The 27165-nt window shown below is 40.8% G+C and overlaps 1 protein-coding gene across 2 annotated transcripts in view; it reads left to right on the top strand.

The window, feature by feature from the left end:
* The window catches only part of LOC138757984 (5'-3' DNA helicase ZGRF1-like), a 148338-nt gene that overhangs the window by 91008 nt on the left and 30165 nt on the right, over positions 1-27165 (top strand). For both annotated transcript variants that reach the window (XM_069926200.1, XM_069926199.1), the window contains 4 exons: positions 260-501; positions 8680-8839; positions 10646-10723; positions 17827-17968. In XM_069926200.1, the coding sequence (XP_069782301.1) occupies positions 260-501; positions 8680-8839; positions 10646-10723; positions 17827-17968 (622 nt within the window). The remainder of the gene's footprint in view (positions 1-259; positions 502-8679; positions 8840-10645; positions 10724-17826; positions 17969-27165) is intronic.

Raw genomic sequence — 27165 nt, 5'->3', positions numbered from 1 at the left:
AAATATGAGAATACAATTTGCCTTTCTTTCTAGTGAAGGTTCAGAAAATTTAAAATATTGCAGTTTAACAAATTGTGGGGGGGGGGGGGTGGTGAATGGATTATTGCTATTTTGTGATTTAAAACATTTACTAAGCATAAATTCAATTAAAATAGAAAGTTTCAATGTGCTTGTTATATTTTGAAAGGCCAAGTGTCTATTGTCTGAAAAAAGTTCCATAATATTTAAAAGAAAACGCTATTTTTTTTTCAATACTTAGGCCTGGTGCCAAAGATGAACCGATAATCAAGTCTGCAAGACAACAATTTGTTTCTCCTGCATTAAAGCCTGCTGTAATGACTGGATTGTTGTGTAAAGAAAGGACAATGTTATTGGCAATGGAAATGATCGAGAAGTTTAACCTGAATACAGATCAACGCGCTGCATTCAGACAAGTAGCTTTGATGACAACAAAAGAAGAAAATTCCTTGCATCTCATTCTGCCAATCACTCTCATTCATGGTAAAAAGTTTGGATTTTTTTTCACCCTCATAATTTGTGTGCTTTTATGGTCAATTTCAATTTATTTATTATATCACAGAGAGATTAAGGCCAAGGTTTCTCAACCTCTGGTCCAGGGACCTATGGTAGTCTGAATTTGGTATAGGTGGTCCATGATGATCTGGTGAAGCCAAATATTATTGATTATAACAAGCAGTATCTAAAATGAGATTATAAATTTGATTATTTAAAATAAATGAAAATTCTTTTTCAATATTTTGATTAGTTATATCATAGCTGAGTAATACATGAGAATACGAGTACCATACAATCACTATATGACATCATATGATATAACCTATTGTATTACACCACAATTAACGAAAATGTTCTCATCTCCAAGTGAAATCTTTAAAAAAAAGAAAAAAATTATTATATAAAATAATACCTAATCTTAAAAAAAGAAAAAGACTGGGCAGCCTATCCTAAGAATTTATTAATAACGTTTAATCATCTGGTCTTCACAAACAAAGAGAAAAGAAATAAAATATAGTCTGGAAGGGAAAATTGTTATACTAACTCCTAAATGTCTCTAAACTTAAACATGACACAATTTGAGAGAGCCACTGAGCCAAGGTAGGTGGTTTACAATCTTTCTATTTAAATAAGATACCTCTTCTAGCCAGCAATGTAGAAAAGGCTACAACCCATTATGTGGAAGTGGGAACTCCAAAAGGAGCAGTCAGTGGGTTAGGTTGCAAACTGATATCCAGTATAGCTGACAAAGTCTTAAAAATATTTATCCAATACCTCTCCAACATAGCACATGACCAAGACATACGAGTTAAGAGAAACCACTTCTGATTTACATCTATCACAAATAGGACTAACATTAGAAAAAAATACAGGTCAGTTTGTCTTTCGACATATGAGCCCGACGTACGGAATCAAAAAACTATGAGTGCATATTGAAGAGGTATTAACCAATCCAGAGATCTTCTCCCATAATTCCTCTGGAAGATGTAACTGAAGTTCCTCTTCCCAGGCCCTTTTAATTTTGTCATTAGAATTTGATTACAATCTTAATAACATTATAAATGGTTGTGGCCTCTGGAATCACAGTGGACACGACAACATAACTATACAAGACATTTCTAGAGTGAATCAAATGGATTTACTCTTCATCACCTGCGCAACCTTTTAAAAGCCTTCAACATGCACTGACATCATCACACACTGATGTCACATGGCTGGTTTGATGCCTCCTGGGAGTTGTAGTGCTGCCATAGCGCTGCTACACGGCCCCCCTGCCCCAGGAACCTGCAGAAAGGTTTGTCTTTTAGGTTGTGGGCCTCTGCGATGGACTATTGGCCACTGTAGAGGGGAAGAAATCCACACGACCTGGTTTAAGCCTGTCAATAGTGAAAGATTGTGGCTTCCCTCCAATGTCCAAAATACAGGTTGACCTAGTTTGTCTGAGTATCCTATAAGGTCATTTATAGGGTGTCTGTAAATGTTGACGAAGTGTTCCCCATGAGACAAAGACATATTTTCAGTTTTTGAGGTCTTCAGGCACAAAAGAAGAATATTCTCCATGTGACGATGATGGTATGGGGTCAATTTTCCTATGGTCTCCCTTAGCCAGTTCAACAGTTTCTTAGGATCATCACTGGAGTTGGAATGGTAGGGAACAAATTCCCCTGGAACCATCCCACACATGAGCTCCACAGCTAAAGCTTGGAGGTCCTCCTTTAGAGTTGTTCTAATGCCCAGTAATACCCAGGGCAGCTCATCAGCCCAGTTCAGGCCCTCTAACCAAGCCATCAAGGCTGACTTGAGATGTCAATGAAATCTTTCCACCATCCCATTAGCCCGGGGATGATAGGTTGAATTGTTGTACCGAGCTAGCGAGACAAGGCCGTCCATAGCAAGGAAGTAAATTGTGGTCCTCTATCCGAAGTAACATCCACCAGAAAACCAAAACGAGGCACCAAGGAACTGAGTAACGCTCGAGCACAAGTGTCTGTAGATGCATATTCCATAGGCACAGCCTCTGGCCACTGTGTAAACCTGTCTATTACTGTAAAAAGATAACAGTAACTCTTGAAACAGGAAGCGGACCAACGTTGTCCATGTGGACATGAGCAAAACACCGAGTAACTGCCGGGAAGGACTGCAGCAGTGCCTCAGTATTATGATGAACTTTTGCTTTTTTGGCAGGCACTTGGGCGCCTATGGTAATAACACCAAGATGAGCTGCTTGCTTTTCTTGGGGCATTGCCTGCTTGGAGGGAGTGATGTGCTAAGAGCACTAGATTGTGACACAGGGTCAGTATTGGAGGGGTTGGTGTGCAGACTTGTCTTTCCTTGCTGTGCTTTTTAGCCAGCCATAGAACGTCTGCCTCCGCCGCTACAGCCCTTGGGTCTTCGAATGAACACTTTGAAAACAAGAGCCTAATATCATTTGCTCTAAAAACAGAGCTCTCAAATAGCATATTGTGTCTTTCGCCAGCTGCCAAGAACAGCATTTCATCCATTAGTTCTGAAGGGCGCAGTCTCACAACTCATCGAAATGTAGTAGTTTGCATTCCCTTTCCCTACGGGACATACCATATACACTCATAGCGACGGCCTAGTACAGGGCACTGACGAGGTGGTAATAACGAACGAGTGTCCAATTTGACTCTGCGAAGGTTAAATTGTGCTTCAGCGTGTTGCAACCACTGTTCAGGCTCAGCTGTCCAGAAAGGAGGTAGCTTCACAGCAATGGCTGCAGAGTCCGTCTTTGTCCATTGGAATCACAGTGGACACGACAAAATAACCACACAAGGCATTTCTAGAGTGAATCAAATGGATTTACTCTCCATCACCCGCACAACCTTTTAAAAGCCCGAATCACATGCTTGACATGCGTTAACATCATCACACACTGTTGTCACATGGCCGGTTCAGTGCCTCATCGGAGATGTAATGCTGCCATTGCACCACTACACGGTGTCTATTAAACCTGTATGAGAAGGGTTCAAATAAAAATAAAGTATCAACTAAATCTGGTTGGCACGATGTTGGAAAGTATTCCGAAAATTTCTAATTTGGAAGTATCCTTAAAAAAAAGTGACATGGGTATATTATATTTATTAGATAATTATTCAAAAGACATTCAACCACCATCTATAAACAAATCTGAAAAATAAACCATTCCTTTAACTTTCCAAAAAGAGAAGGCTTGATCAATTATAGATGGTTGAAAAAATAATTAAGAGAAATGGTGGTAAATAATTTTTTTTTTGAGTCAAAGAACTTCCAAAATTGAAACCAAATCTGTAATGTATGTTTAAGTATTGGGTTGAAGGTATGTCTACTAATCTTAGAAAATGTAAAAGGAGGGGGACCAATGTGCTGGCAAGTAGATTTGCTAGAGCTGTGGGGGTAGGTTTAAACTAGTTTGGCAGGGGGGGTGGGGAACAGAGGGTGAGAGCAGTGTTCAGGGAGTATGGCCACCTAGCTAGGAATAAAAAAGATAAGAAAGGTAAGATGGAGATTAGGGTAGAAGGTAAAAAAGAGAATATATGTGAGGGTCATTCTCTGAGATGCATATATTTTAATGCAAGAAGCATAGTGAACAAGGTAGATGAGCTGAGAGCATGGACAGATACTTGGGGTCATGATATTGTGGCAATTAGTGAGACCTGGCTACAGGAGGGGCATGACTGGCAACTTAATGTTCTGGGATACATTTGTTTTAGATGTGATAGATCAGGGGGTAAAAAAGGAGGAGGAGTTGCTCTGCTTGTTAGGGAGGACATTACTGCCGTGAGGTGGCAGGATGGTATGGAGGGATCGACCAGTGAGGCTGTTTGGGTGGAATTGAGGGGTGGAGGAGGCAAGAGGGTGCTAATAGGGGTGTATTACAGACCACCAAATGGGCCAAGGGAATTAGAGGAACAAATTTGTAGGGAGATAACGTATATGTGTGAAAATCATAGGGTAGTGATCATGGGAGATTTTAACTTCCCACACATTGATTGGGATACCCATACGGTTAGAGGGCTGGATGGGCTGGAGTTCGTTAAATGTGTTCAGGATTGTTTTCTAAATCAGTTAGTAGAAGAACCGACTCGGGATGGTGTAATACTGGATCTCCTGTTAGGGAACGAGCTAGGTCAGGTAGCGGACATTAATGTTGGAGAACCAATTGGGTCTAGTGACCATAATTCTGTTAGTTTTGGGGAAGTTTTAAGGAAGAGCAAGGAGAGGCCTAAAGTTGAGGTGCTGGATTGGAAAAGAGCAAATTTCGTAGGAATAAGAAGGGATTTGGGGAGTATTGAGTGGGACAGGATATTTTCAGGTAAGGATGTTAATGAAAAATGGAGGATATTCAAAAAAGAAATTTTTGAGAGTACAGAGTAGTTATGTCCCAGTCTGGATCAAAGGAAAGGCTGGAAGTCATAGGGAGGCTTGGTTTTCGAGGAATATTGGAAATTTGGTTAGGAGAAAAAGGGAGGTGTACAAGAGGTATAAAGAGCAGGGAGCTGAGAAGTTGAAGAAGGACTACAAGGAGTGTAGAAGGAATCTTAAGAAAGAAATTAGAAAGGCCAAAAAAAAAGGCATGAAGAGGCTTTGGCTGACAGAGTAGAAATAAATCAAAAAGGGTTTCTATAAGTACATTAAAAGTAAAAGATTAGTGAGAGATAAAATTGGACCCCTTGTAGATAGCGAGGGTAGGCTGAGTGAGAAGTCTGAGGAAATGGGGGAAATTTTGAATGATTTCTTTGCTTCGGTATTCACTAGGGAAAAAAATGTTGAACCAGTTGAAGTAAAGAAAAATAGTGGGGAGGTCATGAAGCATATAAGGATAACCGAGGAGGTAGTGATGGCTGTGTTAAAAAAGATAAAGGTGGATAAATCTCCCGGACCGGACAAAATATTCCCTAGGACACTCAGGAAGGCTAGTGGACAGTTAGTGGGGCCATTAACAGAGATATTTAGGATGTCACTGGCCACGGAGGTGTTACCAAAGGATTGGAGGGTGGCGCATGTGGTTCCTCTGTTTAAGAAAGGGTCCAAATGCAAACCTGGGAATTATAGGCCTGTAAGTCTGACGTCTGTGGTGGGCAAGTTGAGGGAAAGTGTTCTGAGGGATGCTATTTACAAATTTTTGGAGGTACAAGGATTGCTAGGGAGTAATCAGCATGGTTTTGTCAGGGGTAGATCATGCTTGACAAACCTGATTGAGTTCTTCGAGGGGAGTTACAAAAAAGGTTGATGAAGGGAAAGCTGTGGATGTTGTCTCTTTGGACTTTAGTAAAGCTTTTGACAAACTTCCCCACAGGAGGTTAGGAAAAAAGGTGGAGGCATTAGGTATAAATAAGGAGGTAGTGAAATGGATTCAGCAGTGGTTGGATGGAAGGTGTCAGAGAGTAGTGGTAGAAAATTGTTTGTCCAATTGGAGGCCGGTGACTAGTGGAGTTCTTCAGGGTTCGGTCCTGGGTCCACTATTATTTGTTATATATATTAACGATCTGGATGTAGGGGTAGAAAATTGGATAAGCAAGTTGTGGATGACACAAAGATTGGTGGTGTTGTGGACAGTGAGGTAGATTACCGTAGATTAAAAGGTGATTTAGGAAGGCTGGAGGTGTGGGCTGAGAAATGGCTGATGGAATTTAATACAGATAAATGTGAGGTGCTGCATTTTGGAAAGGCAAATTTCAATAGGTCACATACATTGAATGGTAGACAATTGAGGAGTGAAGAGCAACAAAGGGATTTAGGAGTTATGGTAAATAGTACCCTCAAGGCTGATACTCAGGTAGATCGTGGGTGAAGAAGGCATTTGGAATGTTGGCCTTCATAAATCGGAGTATTGAATTCAAGAGTAGGGAGGTTATGATGAAATTGTACAAGGCATTGGTGAGGCCAAATTTGGAGTACTGTGTACAGTTTTGGTCACCAAATTATAGGAAAGATATAAACAAAATAGAGAGAGTGCAGAGAAGGTTCACGAGAATGTTGACAGGATTTCAGGGTCTGAGTTACAGGGAAAGGTTGTGCAGACTGGGGCTTTTTTCTCTGGAGCGTAGAAGATTGAGAGGGGACTTGATAGAGGTGTTTAAGATTTTAAAAGGGACAGACAGTAAATGTGGATAGGCTTTTTCAATTAAGAAAGGGGGAGATTCAAACTAGAGGACATGGTTTAAGATTGAAGGGGGAAAATTATAAGGGGAACATGAGGGGAAATTTCTTTACGCAGAGGGTGGTGGGGATGTGGAATGAGCTTCCGGCAGACGTGGTCGAGGCGGGATCATTGGTTACATTTAAGGAAAGACTGGATAGTTACATGGAGAGGAGAGGACTAGAGGGGTATGGACCGGGTGCTGGTCAGTGGGACTAGGAGGGTGGGGATTTGCTACGGCATGGACTAGTAGGGCCGAACTGGCCTGTTCTGTGCTGTAAGTGGTTATATGGTTATAAGAGCTGCTCCCAATAAAGAAGCAACTGCATGAAATTCAGTTCCAAATCTACCCAAATTTATTGGAAACGTAGATCCAGAAAAATAATATAGCGGATGTTAACTGCCCAATAATAGAGTAAGATTAGGTAAAGCCATACCATCATCTTTCTTTAATTTATGCAAATAGAATTTACTCAATCTTGGATTCTTTTCATTCCAAATAGAAGAAGATATTTTAGAGTCAATATTGTCAAAAAAAAAAGATTTTTGAATATAAACTGGGACTGCTTGAAATAAATTCAAACATTGAGGTAAAATTATCATTTTAATAGCATTAATATGGAAAATTCTAAAAAAATATTCCCACCAAAATTCCTGTCAGTGGCCAGGGAAGGATATCCAACTTGCCAGCCCCTATTCCCACTAGCTTGTTACAAGTATGTAAAGGAATACTTGATAAAAGATTGAGAATCACTGGTCTAGCCAATTCAACCAGAATAACAATTGACCTTAAAAAATAATTTTGAATTTAAACATTTTTCCAGATTAATATAAAGGCAAAATTTATCTCATTGATGATTGTACATTTAAAATTCATCAGTCTTCCTTGCTTATTCAATTTAATGTTTGGATCAAAAGTTGCTGTTTCTAAAAGATTATAAGGACAGATCATCTTGAACAAGGCAAAGAGGACCTGGGTGAACAGAACAAGCAAATATCTTCACTGTATTCAATCACTCTGAAGGATTTTTAATGCAATGTAAAATCTTTAACAGGAACCACCAATTTTAATAGCAAGAAAATATGATAAATATGACAATGTTGAATCAAGTAGAGAAAGCGAAATAAAGATTGGATAAAGGAAAAAAAAAGCAAAATCTTCAAAATTAATTCAAAGTTAACCACATGCCTTTCCACCTGTAAAGTTTAATGTAAATGTAATGTCAGCGGCAGCACAGTTAGCGTCGTGGTTAGGGCAACGCTGTTACAGCTCCAGCGATTGGGACCAGGATTAGAATCTGACGCTGTCTGTAAGGAGTTTGTGTGTTCTCCCTGTGTCTGCGTGGGTTTTCCCTGGGTGCTCCAGTTTTTTCCCACCCTTCAAAACGTACCAGGGTTATAGGTCAATTGGGTGTAATTTGGCAATGCAGGCTTGTCTAAATTAATATTTTGTGCCAGAAATATGGTTCTGCAGTTGTAAAGACCTATTTTACCATAATATAAGGTACTTTAATGGTCAAGACCTAACCTTTTGTGAACTTATTTGAATTTTGTGTGTGTCTATATACGGGAAGTCAGAGTATGAGCTGTTATTTTCATATAGTTTATAAAAGATCAGGGCATTTCAGACAGCAGTTTCCAGATTCTGTTGTCAGTAGCCCATCTGCTCATCTAATAGTGTTTTCTAATTTGCACATAAGAAATACGAGACTGTTTTGAGGTGTGTTCTAGCCTTATCTTTGCTGATTTCCTCAGTCAAATGCAGCTCTGCCCTCAAGTGGTCATTCACATTTGTGTTTTTAGGCAATTATTGCATTTGTTTTTATGGCTGGTTTTATAACTTGATGTCAGTATGAGAACAGTTTCCACATTGGTGAAATAAACCTTTAACATGATGTTCTGTTTATGTGTACCGTTAGGAGGAAAAATAATAATAATTCCATTTTCATTTTCCATTGGATTTCTGCCAGACTGAAACTATTTATTTCTTTAATCTGTTTTATTATTATGATCTTTTTCATTAGGTGTCTATGGAACTGGGAAGAGCTACCTGCTAGCTATTGTGATTTTATTTCTTGTTCGTCTTTTTGAAGAAAGTGAAGCAACTGAAGGCCCTCGACCGGTTCAGTGGAAACTTCTCATCTCTGCCTCGACTAATGTTGCTGTGGACAGAGTACTTCTTGGGTGAGCCATAGATCGTCTATTAATTGGCATTTTCTTAACAACTTTATTGCCTTCCCTGCCCCCTTCATAATAAGTACAACACACTAATTGGATTGACCAAATGCACACAATCATAGCTGGCACCCGCAATAATAAGAGAATCCCTTCAGAGTTAGTCTGAAAGAGAAAGGTGAATAGCCAGTTGATATGGTGCATATAGGTATCAATGATATTGGTAAAAATCAGGATGAGGTCCTGCAAGCTGAATTTAGGAAGCTAGGTGAGAAATTAAAAAGTAAGACCTCAAAGATAGCAATCTCAGGATTGCGACCTGTGCCATGTGCCTGTCACAGTAGGAATAGCTGGGATGAACAGTTGTGCAGGAGGGAGGGTTTCAGATTCATGGGACATTGGAACCAGTTCTGGGGGAAGGTAGGACTAGTACAAATCAGCTGGTCTGCACCTATTAGGACCAGGATCAATATCCTAGAGGGATATTGCCAGAATGTTTAAACTAATCTGCCAGTCACATGGGAAGACCGAGCAAAACAATGCAGAGATCAAAGCTCATGTTAAAAGAGAGAGAAAGTAAAAATGGAACTGAGGAAAGTCGAATGCGAAAGACACAACGATTACTAATTTGAAAAGGACAATGTAAAAGCACTTTATCTGAATGCCTGTAGTATTCAAAACAGGTTCAATGAACCTGTGGCATAAATGAGTATAAAAGATTATGATTTAGTGGTCATTACAAAAACATGATAGCAATTAAAAGGGTAGGAAGAAAGTTAATGGAGGTGGAATAATGGTCTAAAGTAAGGATGATATCAGGGGATAGTGAGATATGAATATAAGATCTAAGATCTTAGGAATAGTGAGGGAAGCATATCACTGGAAGGAGGAATTGTCTCACAGACCCCCAATTACTGCAGTACCAATAATGTCTCAAGCCAAGGGAGTTGCGTATTAGCACTCAATATAAAGAAGATGGCACAGAACTTAGAGAGATATCATTCCCTGTAATTCAGTGCTTTAGGACCTCTGAGTCACTGAGATACTGAGTATAATTCCCACCATCTCTGGGGATTCACCATCTTTAATTACCTATAGATAATGATATCAAACCCCCTCTAAACCTCCAGTGTTCCCCCCCCCCCTGAAATTAACTGCACCCCGATTTACATTATAAATATGGTCATGTTTGGGCTCAACATAAATCACCAGAATTTGTCAACAAATGTAGCTTTGATGCAAACACTTGATATTTGATCAGTTGAAAACTGCTGCTGCTCTTCTCCAACTAATTTCTTATGGATATTTTTGTATTGGAGAGACTTCGGTGGGAAATAATTTCAGAATGTCACTATCATTGATTTCAGGGAACTGTATAATTAGCACTGAGGGAATACAGAAGAATTTTGTGCTCTTTCGGAGTCTCTCTGCCATAAAATTAATCTTTGTCATTGCCTTAGGCTGTTCAAGGCTTTATTTTGCTCAAAAGAAAACATTATGTTTTTAGTTTAATTTGCATGCAAAAATATCGTTTGTTACATTTAGTTTGTTTTTGGGCAAAGATGAAAACCATCTTTGAGCTAGGTGGGGGAGCATGCAGATTTGCCTAAATTCACCTCTTTTGTTTCACCTTTAATGCATGCCCAAACTTTGCAGGATCATTCAATGTAATTAAAAGCATATGGTTTTGCAGCTCTTTGAAAGATAGTACACCATTATTTCAAAAATGCAGAACTGAGAACTGTGCACAGAGAAAAATTCATTACTTATGTTTTTGTGCAAGATAAACGAACATAGTTTGCTCTTTTTAATTAGGCTTCTGGAATTAGGATTTGATAAATTTATCAGAGTTGGAAGTATTCGGAAGATTGCCAAACCTATCCTGCCATACAGGTTAGCACAATTTTTGTTCTCTCATTTTGCCAATGAAAATGAAATACAGTGAAATCTGGGATAAATGGGTGTTTTTCTGATGGGCAGACAGTGGTAAGTGGGATGCCGCAAGGGTCAGTGCTGGGCCCACAGCTGTTCACCATTTACAGTGATGATTTGGAATAGGGGATAGAGTGTAGTGTAGCCAAGTTTGGGGATGACACTAAATTAAGTGGAAAACCAAAATGTACAAACTATATGGAGAGACTGCAGAAGGATATAGTTAAGTTAGGTGAGTGGGCAAAGGTCTGGCAGATAGACCTTACATGGTGTCATTTTCTCCCTTTTTCCCCCCCTCCCTTCCCTCCCTCATTTCCAACCCCCTCCCCACCCACTAAACATTCAACATATACAATACATTCAACCCATTAAACAATGTCATCACACAATGAAAATAAACAAGAAAATTGTGTCATCTACTTTTACATACTGGGTCAGTTCATTTCGTCTTCTTCTCCTTCTGTCATTTTAGGCAGTGGAGGTCCGCGGTAGGACTTCTCTGTTGTGTTCCATGTTCGGTTCCCAAATTTGTTCGAAAACTGTGATGTTATTTCTTAAATTATATGTTATTTTTCCAATAGAATACATTTATTCATTTCTATGTACCATTGCTGTATTCTCAGGCTATCTTCTGATTTCCAGGTTGACATAATACATTTTTTTGCTTCAGCTAAGGCTATCATAATAAATCTTTTTTGTGCTCCATCCAAATCGAGTCCAAGTTCTTTACTCCTTATATTATTTAGAAAAAAGATCTCTGGATTTTTTGGTATGCTGTTTTTTGTGATTTTATTTAATACCTGGTTTAGATCTTCCCAAAACTTTTCCTCTTTCTTACATACTCAAATTGCATGTACTGTTGTTCCCCTTTCCTTCCTACAGTGAAAACATCTATCTGATATTGTTGGGTCCCATTTATTTAACTTTTGGGGCATGGTGTATAGCCTGTGTAACCAATTATTTTGTATCATGCGTAACCTCGTGTTTATTGTATTTCTCATGGTTCCGGAGGATCCTCTTCATTAGGTGCATATACATTGAGCAAATTCCAAAATTCTGAATATATCTGACACTTTATCATTACATACCTCCCTGCTGGATCTATTATTTCCTCCTCTATTTTGATTGGTACATTTTTATTGACTAATATAGCTACCTCATGTTTATTGTATTTCTCATAGCTCCGGAGGATCTTCTTCATTAGGTGCATATACATTGAGCAAATTCCAAAATTCTGAATATATCTGACACTTTATCATTACATTCCTCCCTGCTGAATCTATTATTTCCTCCTCTATTTTGATTGGTACATTTTTATTGATTAATATAGCTACTCCTCTGGCTTCTGAGTTATATGATGCTGCCATTACGTGCCCTACCCAGTCTCTCCTAAATTTCTTGTGTTCCACTTCAGTTAGATGTGTTTCCTGCATGAATGCTATATCAATTTTTTCTTTCTTCAGTAAATTTAACAATCTCTTCCTTTTGATTTGGTTATGTATTCCGTTAATATTTATTTTCATATAGTTCAACATGGCCATTTCATACTTTGTTTACCTTTCATTATGATTTATACTTTTCAAGGCAGAGATTAACCCCCATGGCAATGCTCCCTTTTGGTTTGATCAATATTTTGTAAATGATAGGATGGTTTAATTAAATCAGATTTAAAAAAGAATTCTCATTACATCATAAACTTGGAAATTGTCCTTGTGCTCTCTTAATCTGTGGCATGCCGCAGATTAAAGAACCACAAGAGGGAGCATTGGAGACATGCAGGACAGCAGATGCTGAAATCTGGAGCAATAAACAATCTACTGGAGGAACTCAACAGATGGAGCAGTCTCAGTGAGAGAAAAAGAAAGGTCAACATTTTAGGCCAGAACCCTTCAAGGAGACCAATCAATTAAATTACCACACGAGAGAGAAAAAAACGATAAAGATTCATCATTGCAGTTAGTGCAAAAAAGTGATGATACAATTCTGCAGACAGATCTTTGATGGTTCTGGAATAGTGTTAAAGCAATGGTTGTGTAGGAAGGTTCAAGACTTTGATAGCTGTTGGTGGCGGAGGCAGCTGTTCTTGAATTTGCTGCAAGGTTAATGGAGATCCTCCATGATGTTGGCTGCTTTCTCGATGCAGAATACATGTAGATGTATTCAGTGGATGGGAGGTTAATGCTCTTGATGGAAGTAAAACCCAAAAATCTGTAGATACCATGGTTGAAGTAAAAATACAATGCTGGAGAAACTCAACAGGTTTCCTATTTGACCTGCTGAGTTTCTCCAGCCTTGTGTTTTAAATGCTCCTGTGGATTTGGCGATGTTTGCCACTTTAAGCAGTCTTCTGAGTTTCTGGGCACTTAGATTTCCAAACCTGGCCTCAATGCATCAGTCAGTATACTTTCCACAGTCAACTCGTAGAAGTTCAATAGAGTATTTGACAACACGCTGAATCTCCTCAGACTCTTTTGAGAATAGAGGTATTGATGCGCCACCGTCACAGTTGCTCAATATAATAGCCACAGAAAAGTTCCTCTGATATGTGGATGCTCAAGAACTTGAAGCTATTAACTTTTTACACTCCTGTACCACTAATAAAAACATCCTTTCTGCATCTTATTACTTAAAGTCCACAGTAAGCTCCTTGATCTTGCTGACATTGAGAGTACGATTATTATTCTGGCATTATACAACCAGATTCACAAATCCTATTCTTTTGGGTGACTCATCATTACCCATTATTCAGCCAACAGCAGTGATGTCATCAACAAATTTATAGATTACTTTAGTGCTGAACTTGTCTATGCCATCATGGGAATAGAGCAAGGAACAAGCATGGAATCTGAAGGTCAGTGATCCTGTTGCAAAGGGACACAGTCACAGTGAGCTTGATTATTAGTTTTTCTACTATGATGGAGTTAAGCTGTTGTCAAGGAACAACCTCATGATGTAGATGTTCTGAATTGGCAGATGGGGTTTAACTTGGACAAGTACAAGATGCTGCACTCTGGTTGGTTAAGCCAGGATGGAATTATGCAATGAATGATAGGCCCAAACAACAGAGAGACTCAGGGGTTTAGTTATATAGTTCCATGAAAGTGCATCAAAAGTAGATAAGATGGTGAAGAAAGCATTTGGCATGTATGCCTTTATTAAGTCTCAAAGCACAAGTATCATGTTACAATCATCCAAGACTTGGTAGGACTTGGAGTATTATGTGGAGTTCTGGTCTCATAGCAAAAAAGAAAGATAATAAACTAGAAAGAGTGGGTAAATATTCATGAGAATATAACTGAGATTGGTAGGCTTGAATTAATAAGGAGTGTCTGGATAGGCTGGGACTTTTCTCCATGGAGCACAGGAGGTTACATGAGATCTTGTATATGTTTATAAAGTCATGAAGGGCATAGATGAAGTAAATAGTCATTGCCTTTTCCCAGGGTAGGGGAAATCTAAAACTAAATGGCATAGACTTAAGATGAGAGGGAAAAGATTTAGATAAACGAGGGTCACCTTCTTCGTGCAGAAGGTCTTTGGTATGTGGAACAAACTATCGCAGAAAGTGACAGAGGCAGGGACAGTTGTAACATTCAAAAGACAGACAGTTGCATAGAAAGGTTTAGAAGGCACGAGGCTGAATGGGACTAGTTTTCTAAATCAATATATTGAGGTTCTAACTGGATCTCCTATTAGGGAATGAGACAGGAAAGGTGACAGAAATATGTGTAGGAGAACATTTTGGGAATATGGTTTGGAAGAAGTGAGAGGTGTATAGCAATTACAGACAACATAGAACAAACAAGGCACTTTAGTTTAAAAAATTGCAAGAAAAACCAAAAAAGAAATCAGGAAGTCTAAAAGAAGACATGAGGTTGCTTTGGCAGACAACATGAAGGAAAATCCTAAGTGTTTCTCCATGCATATTCAGAGCAAAAGAATAATAAGAAACAAAAGCAGACACCTTGATGATCAGAGTGGTCAGTTTTGAATGGAGCCAAAAGAGATGGGGGGGATCTTGCATGGTTTTATTTAATCAGTATTCACTCAGGAAACGGGCACAGTCATGGAAAGTTAGGGAAGTAAGCACTGAGATCATGAATCCTAAAAAGATTAAAGAGGAAGAAGTGCTTGCTGTCTTAAAGCAAATAAAGGTGGATAAATCCCCAGGCCTGACAAGATATTCCTTCAGACTTTGAGGGATGCTAGTGTAGAAATTGCAGGGGCTCTGGCAGAAATATTTAAGATGTCCAGAGGTGCCAGAGGATTGGAGGGTAGCTTATGTTGTTCTGTTGTTTAAAAAAGGCTCTAAAAGTAACCCTGGAAATTATAGGCTGGTGAGCCTGATGTCAGTAGTAGGTAAATTATTAGAAAGTCTCCTAAGAAATCAGATGTACAATTATTTAGATAGCCAGGAACTGATTAGGGATAGTCAACATGGTAGGTCATGTTTAACCGGTCTTAGAGAGTTTTTCAAGGAGGTCATCAGGAAATTTGATGAAGGAAAGGCTGTGGATTTGTCTACATCCCAACTCCTCTACTCAATACTTTGATATATGAAGGCCAATATACCAAAAGCTCTCTTTACAACTCTGGTTGTAGGGCGTTTGACAAGGTCCCACATGGGAGGTTAGTCAGTAAGGTTGGGATGCAAGGTATTCATGGTGAAGTAGTGAACTGGATTTGACAATGGCTGAACGGGAGAAGCCAGAGAGTAATAGTGGAGACCTGTGACTAGTGGTGTGCCTCAGGGATCAGAGCTCGGATCATTGTTTATCATCTAGATCATTGATATAGATGACGGTGTGGTAAATTGAATCAATGGGTTTACAGATGATGCTAAGATTGGAGTCATTTTGGACAGTGAAGAAGGTTTTCAAAGCTTGCAGAGGGATTTGGACCAGCTGGAAAAAAGCACTGGAAAATGGCAGAGGGAATTTAATACAGACAAGTGTAAGGTGTTGCATTATGGAAGGACAAATCAAGAAAGGGCATACACAGTAACTGGTACGATAGAACAGAGGGATCTAGGAATACAGGTACATAATTCCCTGAAAGTGGCATCACAGGTGGATATAGTTGTAAAGAGAGCTATTGGCCTTCATTTATCAAAGTATTGAGTGGAGGAGTTGGGATGTTATGGTAAAGTCATACAAGACACTGGTGAGGCCAAATTTGGAGATTAATGTGCAGTTTTGGTCACTTAACTACAGAAAAGCTATCAAAATAATAAAGTGCAGAGAAGATTTACTAGGATGTTGCCAGAATTTCAGGAACTGAGTTGCAGGGAAAGGTTAAACAGGTTAGGACTTTATTCCCTGGAGTGTGGAAGAATGAGGGGAGATTTGATAGAGGTAGGAAGGCTTTTTCCATTGAGGATAGGTGAGATAAAACCAGAGAACATGGGTTAAGAGTGAAAGGGGAAAAGTTTAGGGGAACATGAGGGGGAACTTCTTCACACAGAGAGTGGTAGGAGTGTGAAACAAGTTGCCAGCTGAAGTGGTGAATGTGGGTTCAATTTTAGCATTTAAAAATAATTTAGACAGGTACGTGGGTGGGGGAGGTATGGAGAGCTATGGACTGGGTGCAGGCCAGTGGGACTAGGCAAAAAAAAATGGTTTGGCACAACTAGAAGGGTGGAAGGGGTCTGTTTCTGTGCTGTAATGTTCTATGGTTGGCATGAACAAGAAGAGCCTAGGGATCTGTTTCCGTGCTCTAGAATTGCAGGAGGGATGATGGGCAGATAGTACCATGTTGGGGAGGGTAATGAAACTGGGTGTCGATGACCTGTCAGGTGTGGTGGGGGGGGGGGGGCAAGGGTGCAGAATAAAGATAATGAGAGAATCTGAGTGGATCAGTGGAGAAAAGAACACTAAGTGCAATTCTAGAAATTCAAAACTTCATTCTGCAAAATGGTGGCCTGGTGTACACTTGGTCTTGCCGACATAGAGAAGCTAGCATCCAAGGCACTAAATTCTGTTAACAAGATTGGAGAAGGTGCATATGAATTTTGGTCTGACCTTGAAGTCCCTGGATGGTGGTGAAGGAAGACAGGATGTGCAGCATGGTAATGGTCTCCAATTAACCTACAAACACCGTACATTTTTTTTTAAGGTGGGAGGAAAGCAAAACACCCAGAGAAAACTCACATAGACATGGGGAAAATGTACTAACTCCTTTTAGACAGCACCAGATTCAAACCTGGGTTGCTGGTGCTGTAATAGCATTGTGCTAAATGCTACCCTAATCATGCTTCCCAATGTGAAGGTTTTGCACCTCCTATGGAGGGAGTCCAGTGGGTGGGGGTGGAGAGAGTGACCCCTTTGAAAAACCATAAGGGATGGAAAGAGGAAGCTGTGACAGGCAGTGGGGTCCCTTTGCAGATGGTAGTAATGATGAAGGATGGTGTGCTGGATGCTGAGGCTGATGGATGGAAAGACCAAGCCCAAGGGAATTCTCTTTTGCTGTCTGCTGGAAATGAGAGAGAGGGCACCAACAACAACGTTTCAGATGTCCTGGAAAGGAAAGCAACAACTTGAGAACAAATAAGGTGGAGCCAGAGAAACTAAGGGAAAGGAATGACATCTTTATAGAAGATTGATGGGAGGAGATGTATTAGAAATAGCTGTGAGAGTTTTACAAATGTCAAGATTTAATTTGTCTTCTGAGATGGAGACGGAGATCCAGAAAAGGGAGGGAAGTGTCTGAAATGGTCTGTGAATTTGAGGGTGAGATAGATAGCATTTTAGAGTGAAGGTAATAACATTTTAACAAGTTCCACATGAGTGCAGGAGTCCTCCTCTTATTCACTTATTCATTTTCAGCGAATGCAGCCTCTTGTGTCTCCACATCACCTTCCAGCCTCTGTCTCTACCTCAAACTCCCTCCCCCCCCCCCCGCACGTGAGGTATCTTGAATATTGTTGTGAGGGGACTGAGTGAGGGTAGAAAAGATAGAGAAGTTTATTCAATCCCTGAAGGAACAACTGACTTCCAAAGACTAAATTGGCAATCTTTTCAGATTTATCATGTGGCTATGATAAATATTCATGAGGTTTATTTTAGTTTACATGCAGGTAGTGACAGTGAAGAACTTCGAGAACTGCAAGCACTCATTAAGGATGATCTGACACCAGTGGAAAAGATGCATGTCAGAAGGTCTATTGAGCAGCATAAATTGGGCAGAAACAGAGCTATGCTCAAGGAGGTTAGTACTTTGCTTTAGCATATAAACCTTACTGAAAGAAAATCCTTTCATCATGTACAGACTCTCAAGAGTATGGAGCATTTTTTATTTCCTGATTCTAATAATCATATTGTAACCACGTCAAAGATTGAGTGGCAATTGTTTTCAATAATAAATTTTCAGTTCCAAGGCTATTACAACAGAATTTGCTCTGTAATCTTCTCCTTTTCCTGATTTCTCTTCCAACAACTTTCTCTGATGTTAGGGCCCTACTTTTACTTTTACATACTGAGTCAGTTCATTTCGTTGTCTTCTCCTTCTGTCATTTTAGGTGGTGGAGGTCCATGGTAGGATTTCTCTATTCTATTTCATGTATGGTTCCCATATTTATTCGAATATTGTGATGTTATTTCTTACATTATATGTTATTTTTTTCTAATGGAATACATTTATTTATTTCTATGTACCATTGTTGTATTCTCAAGTTATCTTCTAATTTCCAGGTTGACATAATACATTTTTTTGCTACAGCTAGGGCTATCATAATAAATATTTTTTGTGCTCCATCCAAATCGAGTCCAAATTCTTTTTTTCTTATATTACTTAGAAGGAAGATTTTTGGGTTTTTGGTATATTGCTTTTTGTGATTTTATTTAATATCTGGTTTAGATCTTCCCAAAATTTTTTTACTTTCTCACATGCCCAAATTGCATGTATTGTTGTTCCCATTTCCTTTTTACAGCGAAAACATCTGTCTGATACTGTTGGGTCCCATTTATTTAACTTTTGGGGTGTGATGTATAGCCTGTGTAACCAATTATATTGTATCATGCATAACCTCATGTTTATTGTATTTCTCATAGTTCCAGAGCATAGCTTTTCCCATGTTTCATTCTTTATCTTTATGTTCAGATCTTGTTCCCACTTTTGTTTGGGTTTGCAGCTTATTTCATCGTTCTCTTTCTCTTGCAGTTTGTTGTACATGTTTGTTATAATTTTTTAAATTATCATTGTGTCTGTTATCACATATTCAAAATTGCTTCCTTCTGGTAACCTCACTGTTTCCCAATTTGTCCTTCAAGTAGGTTTTCAGTTGGTGGTATGCAAAACTTGTATCGTGAGTTATATTATATTTGTCCTTCATTTGTTCAAAAGATAATAATTTATTTCCCGAAAAACAATTTTCTATTCTTTTGATCCCTTTTCTCTCCCATTCTCTGAAGGAAAGATTATTTATTGTGAAAGGGATTAGTTGATTTTTGTGTCAATATTAATTTTGATAGTTGATAATTTATTTTATTCCTTTCTACGTGAATCTTCTTCCAAATGTTGAGCAGATGGGGTAATACTGGTGAATTCCTACGTTGCACCAATTTTTCATCCCACTTATATAGTATATGTTCAGGTATCTTCTCCCCTATTTTATCTAGCTCTAATCTGGTCCAATCTGGTTTTTCCCTTGTTTGATAAAAATCTGATAGGTATCTTAATTGTGCTGCTCTATAATAATTCTTAAAGTTTGGTAGTTGTAAGCCTCCTTGTTTGTACCATTCTGTTAATTTATCTAGTGCTATCCTCGGTTTCCCCCCTTTCCATAAGAATTTCCTTATTATTTTATTTAGCTCCTTGAAGAATTTCTCTGTTTTGGTGAATTGGTAATGATTGAAATAGGTATTGTATCTTTGGCAATTCGATACCTAGGTATACAACTAAATAATAATCTCGGCCATCTATATAAACTAAATTATCAGTCATTAATGAAAAAATTACAAGACGACTTAGAGCACTGGAAAGACTTACCACTAACACTGATAGGAAGGATAAACTGTATTAAAAGGAACATCTTCCCAAGGATGCTTTCTTTTTGAAGCAATCTTTTTGGTGTACATTTAACAAGGATTAGTCAGCTGATTTGTTTAGTTACACATAATGAATCAACAATGATTGAATTTAAATGTTACTTTTAAATCTGCCAACTTGTTAATTTAAACCAGATGTTATTATTATGGCACTCCAATTTCCAGTGACATCCCTATGACTAGTTCAAAAATGAAGCCCAGCAATTTCGCCAATAACATGTACAATTAAATCATACATACTTTATGCTTGTAGCATGTAAACAACAGGTGCAACACATACCAAATCTGAAACCAAATAAATGTGAGTTAGTTAGGCTCCCACAAAGTTTGACAGGTGAATCGAAACCTGCTGCAACTTGACATATGAGACACCAAATTGTAGTTATTTGCCATGGATAGGGAAACAGACTATCCTTGAATAAAAACAAGAACACAAACACTTCAGAGGCTGCCAGCAATGACATGAAGGCTGCAAATCATAGAGCAGTCCACTTCTCCACAGACATAATATCTTCTGTGTGTTTCAGCTTGTGAAACAACCATGCTTTGCATTTGATTTATTGCATCCTTGCAAAGTGGAAATTGACTGTCTTTGGACTTTTCAAAGCATACATGACTGCTGGTAATTGGTTGTTACCACTGAAGCAAGAAACAACGGAATTGCTGCATTCCCAACCCCAGCTCCAGTTGCACACATGGCTCATACTGTAAATCCCTACTTGCCATCACAATACTCACCATTTCAATACTTTTTTTCTTTTTAAAATATCTTTATTGAATTTAATTTAAAAAATCATACACACATAGTAATCTAATGGGCTGAATTATAAGAAAAGTGATAATTTGTGCTTCTCAAATAGTAACATAATCATACATAGTATAAATTGTGTGTACCATTCTTAATCAAACCCATTTTGTCAAAATATCTCAAAAGAAAAAAAAACTCCTCCATCTAAACAAGGTTAACTTGCCAATAACTTGTATTCTATTCATAGAATACAAAAGACGATATTTAGAAACCAGCCAACACTTCTCATGAGCATCCAAACACCATAATTATTTAAATTATGGTAGTAATCCATGAATGGGCCCTACGTGTTACAAAAAATCACCTTTACATCTGATTTTTTTTCTCAGCTTAGGAAGGACATGACCTTCTGTAACCATTGAATATGAATAGGTGGAGTGCTGTCTTTCCATTTCATCAAAATTTCCCATCTAGCTATCAGTGAGATAAAAACTAAAATTCGCTTTTGAAATGGTCAATAATATATCCTCGAGAGAAAAAACAAATAAAGCATATAAGGAGCATGGCTCTAATTTGACATTGAAAATTACTGATAAATAGATACAAAGGGTAAATTATCAATTCAAACTCCGTTATATCAAACTCAGCTTTTTTTTTCAATATTTAACAGGTATTTAAAGATATGGCATTCTGAGGGTATCAAAGTGATCCAGGATTGTTTTGAAGAGGGACAGTTTATTTCAATCAATTGAGGGAAAAATTTGGATTACCAGTAAATTCTTTATTTGTGTGTTATCAGTGTAGAGCTTTGATAAGGGTTAATTATAGAAAGGATATGAAATTACCTGAGTTATTGAATCTTTGATTTCCTCTATACCAAGGAAGGGCTTTATTTCAGATATGTATCGGTTGTTACAAGAGACCACTGATAAACCGAATTCTAGAAATCTAGAAATGAATGGGAAAGTGATTTAACTTATGATACACTTCAGGAGGATTGGGAGGTTATGTGTCATGAAGGGCTAACTAAATTGACTAATGTAAGGTATGGTTTGGTTAATTATAATTTTTTGCATCAGCTATATTTGACTCCTGAGAAACTGAAAAAATATGGATTTAGTAATCTGTTTTTGTGGGTTAAATACTGGAACTTTTTTCATGCAGTTTGGTCTTGTGATATGGAACAACCATTATGGGAAAAAAATTAGGGTAATTTTGGAGAAATTATTTAAAATCAAATTACCATTAGACCCAGAGATTTTTTGGTTGGGTTATATGGTTTCTTTGACTGGTTTGGGATTGGATAAGTTTCAGATAGCTTTTGTTCGTTTAGTGTTATCAGTGGCACGGAAATGTGTAGCAATTACTTGGAAAGATAATGTAGAGATTAATATAGCTTGTTGGCATAATGAATTGAGATCTTGTATTTATATGGAAAAAAATAACATAATTTACATGATAATTCTTTTTTTTGGTAAAATGTGCTCATCTTATTTGGAATATATGTGTTTAGAAATATCTTAAAATGTTGTATGTTTTGTTTTATTTGGCTCCCCTTGTGGGGGCTGGCTGAGGTGGTGGGGGGAGGGGTGGTGATGATTTTTTTTATTGTATAAATTTTTTTGGTAATGTTTTTACATTGTTTTTAAAAGTTTTAAATAAAGTTTAAAAAAAATTACTGATAAAGTTTGAAAAAAAATTCCAAAAAATTTCTAAACTTGGGCAAGCACAAAAGATATGGATCAATGAAGCCTCAAAAGTTGAACACATTACATATTGGATCGATATTAGAATAAAAGTGTGATAATTTAAATTTTGAAATATGTACTCTATGCACCACTTTGAATTGCAACAATGTTATGCACAGAAGGAAGACTCATTAATCAGATTTAGAACTATTTCAATACTTACCTACTAAAAAATGGTGATTATATGATTTGGAATGATATTTGCATAGAAATAATGCACAAGGTGGATGTAATTTTGCATATTGATCAAGAAAAATGTAGTAACTAAAAAGAAAACACCTGGCCAAGGTTCCTGACATCAATCCTAGCTACAAACTGACTATTTTACTACATGATGTCAAATGCCATTGTTCTAACCACGAACGGGATTCACTGGACACCACTGAAACACTCGTTTATCAACGGTCACAGCAAGCTAATCTTGTGAGTGTGCTGATCCATGGATACCAAGTTAGATGTTACAAGGATTGTCTAATAATTTTCTAATGTAGATAATTTGGTAACAACCAGATGTAAAAGTTCTGCTAATTTTTGCTATCTAATAAAGTTTTGAAATTTCTGATGACAATAAAACAATGTGAATATTGGAAATGGAAATACTGGAAAATCTCAATTGTTGAGACTGAGGTGGCGCACTCCCTCATAGTGAACCAGCCCCACATGTAACGCCACGTGGCGGGGAAGCCATGGGAAGATGGCGCATGAGGGTTTCTCCCTGGCTCAAGTCTCCTGCCCTGCGCGCACTTGGGGCAGCGATTATGACATCACCACGCACACGGTGAGTGAGCTCACACTGCCCTTGAAGGGGCGCACGCTGAATTTGGATTAAACAGTCATTAACGACATTCAACGTGGTGGTTGTGTCTTTCTTGGCTGTGGCCAGCTCCACATTGATGACCCCGTTGAGCCCAGATGCCTCTCTGGTCTCAAGAATATGGATCCAGCAGAGATCAACACCGTTGGCATCAAACCCCCCCCCTTTCTGGACCCATCGCTCACGTACTTGGTTCAGGCAGGTGGAGGAGCAGTTTTAACTGAGGAACATTTCAGCAGACACCACGATGTTCTACCACATCGTGAACGTGCTGGATGAAGAAGCGGCAGCCAAGGTGGACGATGTAATGCACAACCCACTGACCGAAGGTAAATATCCTGCCCTCAAGAACATGATACTAGGCACTTTCGGGCTCTCCCCTCAGCAGCGTGCCTCCAGGCTCTTGCACCTGGACGGGCTTGGGGACCTCACACCATCGGCCCTCATGAACGAGATGCTGGCAATTGCAGAGGATCACAAACCTTGCTTCCTATTCCGTCAGATCTTCCTCGAGCAATTGCCCGAGGACATCCAACTACTCCTGGCGAATGAGGACTTCATGGATCCACGCCAAGTCACAGCCCAAGTGGACACCCTCTGGCGCACCAAGAGGGAGAATGAAGCAGCCCTCAGTCAGGTTGTGCAACCAAGAGCCAGCTGGCTGCAATATTCCCACAAGCACAAGCCAGAGGAGCACCATTCTACCTGGGGCTTTTACCATCAGCTCTGGGAAGCACAAGCTTGTAAGTGATGACAACCATGTGACTATCAGGGAAATGACCTGACCAGACACCATTGATAGCTGCGACGGCTGGCCACGTGAACAGCCTCCTTCACGATACTCACAGGTCCACTGGCCGGTGTTTCCTGATGAACACAGGAGCAGAGCTGAGCATCCTGCTCCCCCACTGCCCTCGAGACACACATCTGATCTCATGGTCCCACCCTGCGGGCAGCCAGCGGTTCTACTATCAAGACCTTCGGTACCCACAGGGCTTAGATCCAGATCTGGAAAGAGAAATTCCACTGGAAGTTCGTGTTAGCCTCAGTGGGTACTGCGTTGTTGAGGGCTGACTTCCTGAGGGCACATGGCCTGTTGGTCAACATGAAGGGTAAGAGGCTGGTCAATGCTCGCACCTTCCATTTGGTGCACCTGGATGCCACAGATGCCTGCAACCCTGAGATCGCCACCATCGCCACTTCCAGGGACGAGTATTCGAGCATACTCCATGAGTTCCCCACCATCCTGCAACCAAGATTCAGTACCACCTCACCCCAGCATGGGGTTATACCACCATATCTCAATGCAGGGCCCCCACTGCATGCCAAGCCCAGACAACCTCCATCCGAGAAACTGCAGCTGGCAAAGGAGGAGTTTTCCCAACTGCACGAGTTGGGGATCGTCTGTTGCTCAGACAGCGCCTGGGCATCCCCTCTCCAATGGTCCCAAAATCCTCCATGGGCTGGAGACCCTGTGGGGATTACCGGCATTTGAACAACACAACAACACCGGACAGGTTCCCGGTATCCCACATTCAAGATTTCTCGGCCAATCTCCGTGGCGTGCAAGTCTTCTCCAAGGTCCATCTGGTGTGGGGCTATCATCAGATCCCGGTCCACCCCAAGGACATCAGCAAGACGACGATCATCACCCCTTTTGGCCTCTTTGAATTCCTGCGTATGCCTTTCGGGCTCAAGAACGCGGCCCAGATTTTTCAGCGCCTCATGGACGCAGTGGGTAGGGACTTGGACTTTGTGTTTATTTACCTGGACGATATCCTTATTGTCAGCCGCAACCGTGAAGAGCACAAGGCCCACCTCCGTAGCCTGTTTGCCCAACTGGTAGAGTTTGGCCTCACGGTCAACATGGCCAAGTGACAGTTGGGCAAACAGATGCTACAGTTCCTGGGGCACACCATTTTGGCAACAGGGGCTGCCCCGGCACCAAAGAAGGTCATGGCCGTCCAGTGGTTCCCCAAGCAAATCACCTTCAAGGGCCTGCAGGAGTTCGTGGGGATGGTTAATTTTTATCATCGGTTCATCCCCGGTGCTGCCCGCACCATGTTACCACTGTTCGCATTGATCGCCACTAAGGAGAAAGTCCTGACCTGGTTGGAGGAGGCAAACTGCTTTTGTTGCAACAAAGGAGGCTGTCACCAACGCAAGTCTATTGGTGCACCCACGCCTGGAGGCACACATGGTGCTCTCAGTGGACGCCTCAGCCACGGCGGTAGGGGGCATACTCGAGCAATGGCTCAATGGACAGTGGCGCCCATTGGCCTTCTTTAGCAAACAGCTATGTTTGCCGGAGCTCAAGTACAGCGCTTTCAACTGGGAGCTCCTGGCTCTATACCTGGCCATCTGGCACCTTCGATACTTTCTGGAGGGCAGGCCCTTCACAGTGTTTATGGACCACAAGCCCCTCACACAGGCACTCGCGATCGCCAAAGATCCGTGGTCGGCTCGTCAGCAACGCCACCTCTCCTACGTGTCAGAGTTCACCACCGACATCCGGTGCAGGGCAGGTAAAGACAACGTCGTGGTGGATGTGCTCTCTCAATCAGCGATCAACGCTCTCGCCCCCGGCCTTGACTACACACAATTGGCACAGGTTCAGAAGCAGGACTCAGAGATGCAGGCTCTCCAGACCGCCATCTCTGCCCTAGAGCTCCAGGATATTCAGTTGCCCAACAGCTCGGACACGCTGCTCTGCGACGTCTTCACTGGCTCACTGTGTGCCCGGTAGTACCACCGCAGTGAAGATCGAGGGTTTTCAACTTAGTCCACGACCTAGGCCACCCCTTGGTGAAGACATTGGTGCAAATGGTGACAGAGCGGTTTGTGTGACATGGGCTCAAAAAGGAGGTGGCTGATATGACAAGGAACTGCACCAGGTGCCAGGCCTCCAAGGTCCACCGGCATACGCAGGCCCCAAACCAGCAATTCGACCTGCCAGTGCGGAGATTTCAGCACATCCACATTGACATCATAGGCCCCCTGCCAGTGTCCAGAGAGGCACGCTACCTTCTCATATTAGTAGATAGGACCATGAGATGGCCAGTGGCCATTCCCATCAAAGAGGCTTCCGCAGAGACATGCGCCAGGAACCTAGTCAGTCATTGGATCACTAGGTTCGGAGTCCCAGCGTACATCATCAGTGCCAGAGATGCCCAGTTCACCTCCCCGCTCTGGGCTCAGCTGGCGAACTTCCTGAGGGTTAAACTCCACCACACCACAGCCTACCACCCACAAGCAAATGGTTTGGTGGAGAGATTTCATCGTCATTTGAAATCCGCCCTCATGGCTCGCCTCACCACCCCAGGCTGGGCAGATGAACTGCCCTGGGTCCTCGGCTTCAGGAGGACCTACAGGTGTCTTCTGCAGAACTGGTCTACGGCACACTGCTCTCGCTACCCAGTGAGTTCTTTGGCCCGGAGCCCAAAGCCACATCCAAGCACGCAAACCTTTTGGCAGATCTCCAAAAGAAGCCGCCCTCGCTACCCCCCCCCCTCCCCCCCCGCCTCCCTCGCATCACAGTGCCCGGCTGACATATCGTCCCAAAGAGCGGGACTTGGCGGAATTTGTATTTGTTCGGCGCTACCCACATACGGCACCTTTGCAACGCCCGTACGAGGGTCCATATAAGATCCTTCAGTGGTCCGGCAGGACTTTCACTTTGGACATAGGGGGTAAAAATGAACTTTTCTCCATGGACCGTTTGAAGCCAGTGCACTTGGACCTATCACGGTCGGTGCAGACAGCCATGCCCAAACGCTGGGATGCGTAGCCAGTTCTGGGGGGGGGGGGTTGTGTGGCGGTGTACTCTCTCGTGGTGAACCAGGTACGTGTGTAACGCCACGTGGCGGGGCAGCCATGGGAAGATGGCGCCGTCAGGGTTTCTCCCTGCCTCAAGTCTCCTGCCCAGCGCACGCCTGGGGCAGCAATTATGACGTCACCATGCACGCGGTGACTGAGCCCATGCTGCCCTGAAAGGGGTGGCCTGAATTTGAATTAAACAATCGTTAACGACATTCAACATGGTGGTTGTG

The sequence above is a fragment of the Narcine bancroftii genome, chromosome 3 (genome assembly GCF_036971445.1).
Source record: "Narcine bancroftii isolate sNarBan1 chromosome 3, sNarBan1.hap1, whole genome shotgun sequence".
NCBI classification, from domain to species: Eukaryota; Metazoa; Chordata; class Chondrichthyes; order Torpediniformes; family Narcinidae; genus Narcine; species Narcine bancroftii.
This window is presented reverse-complemented; position numbering and strand designations above follow the sequence as displayed.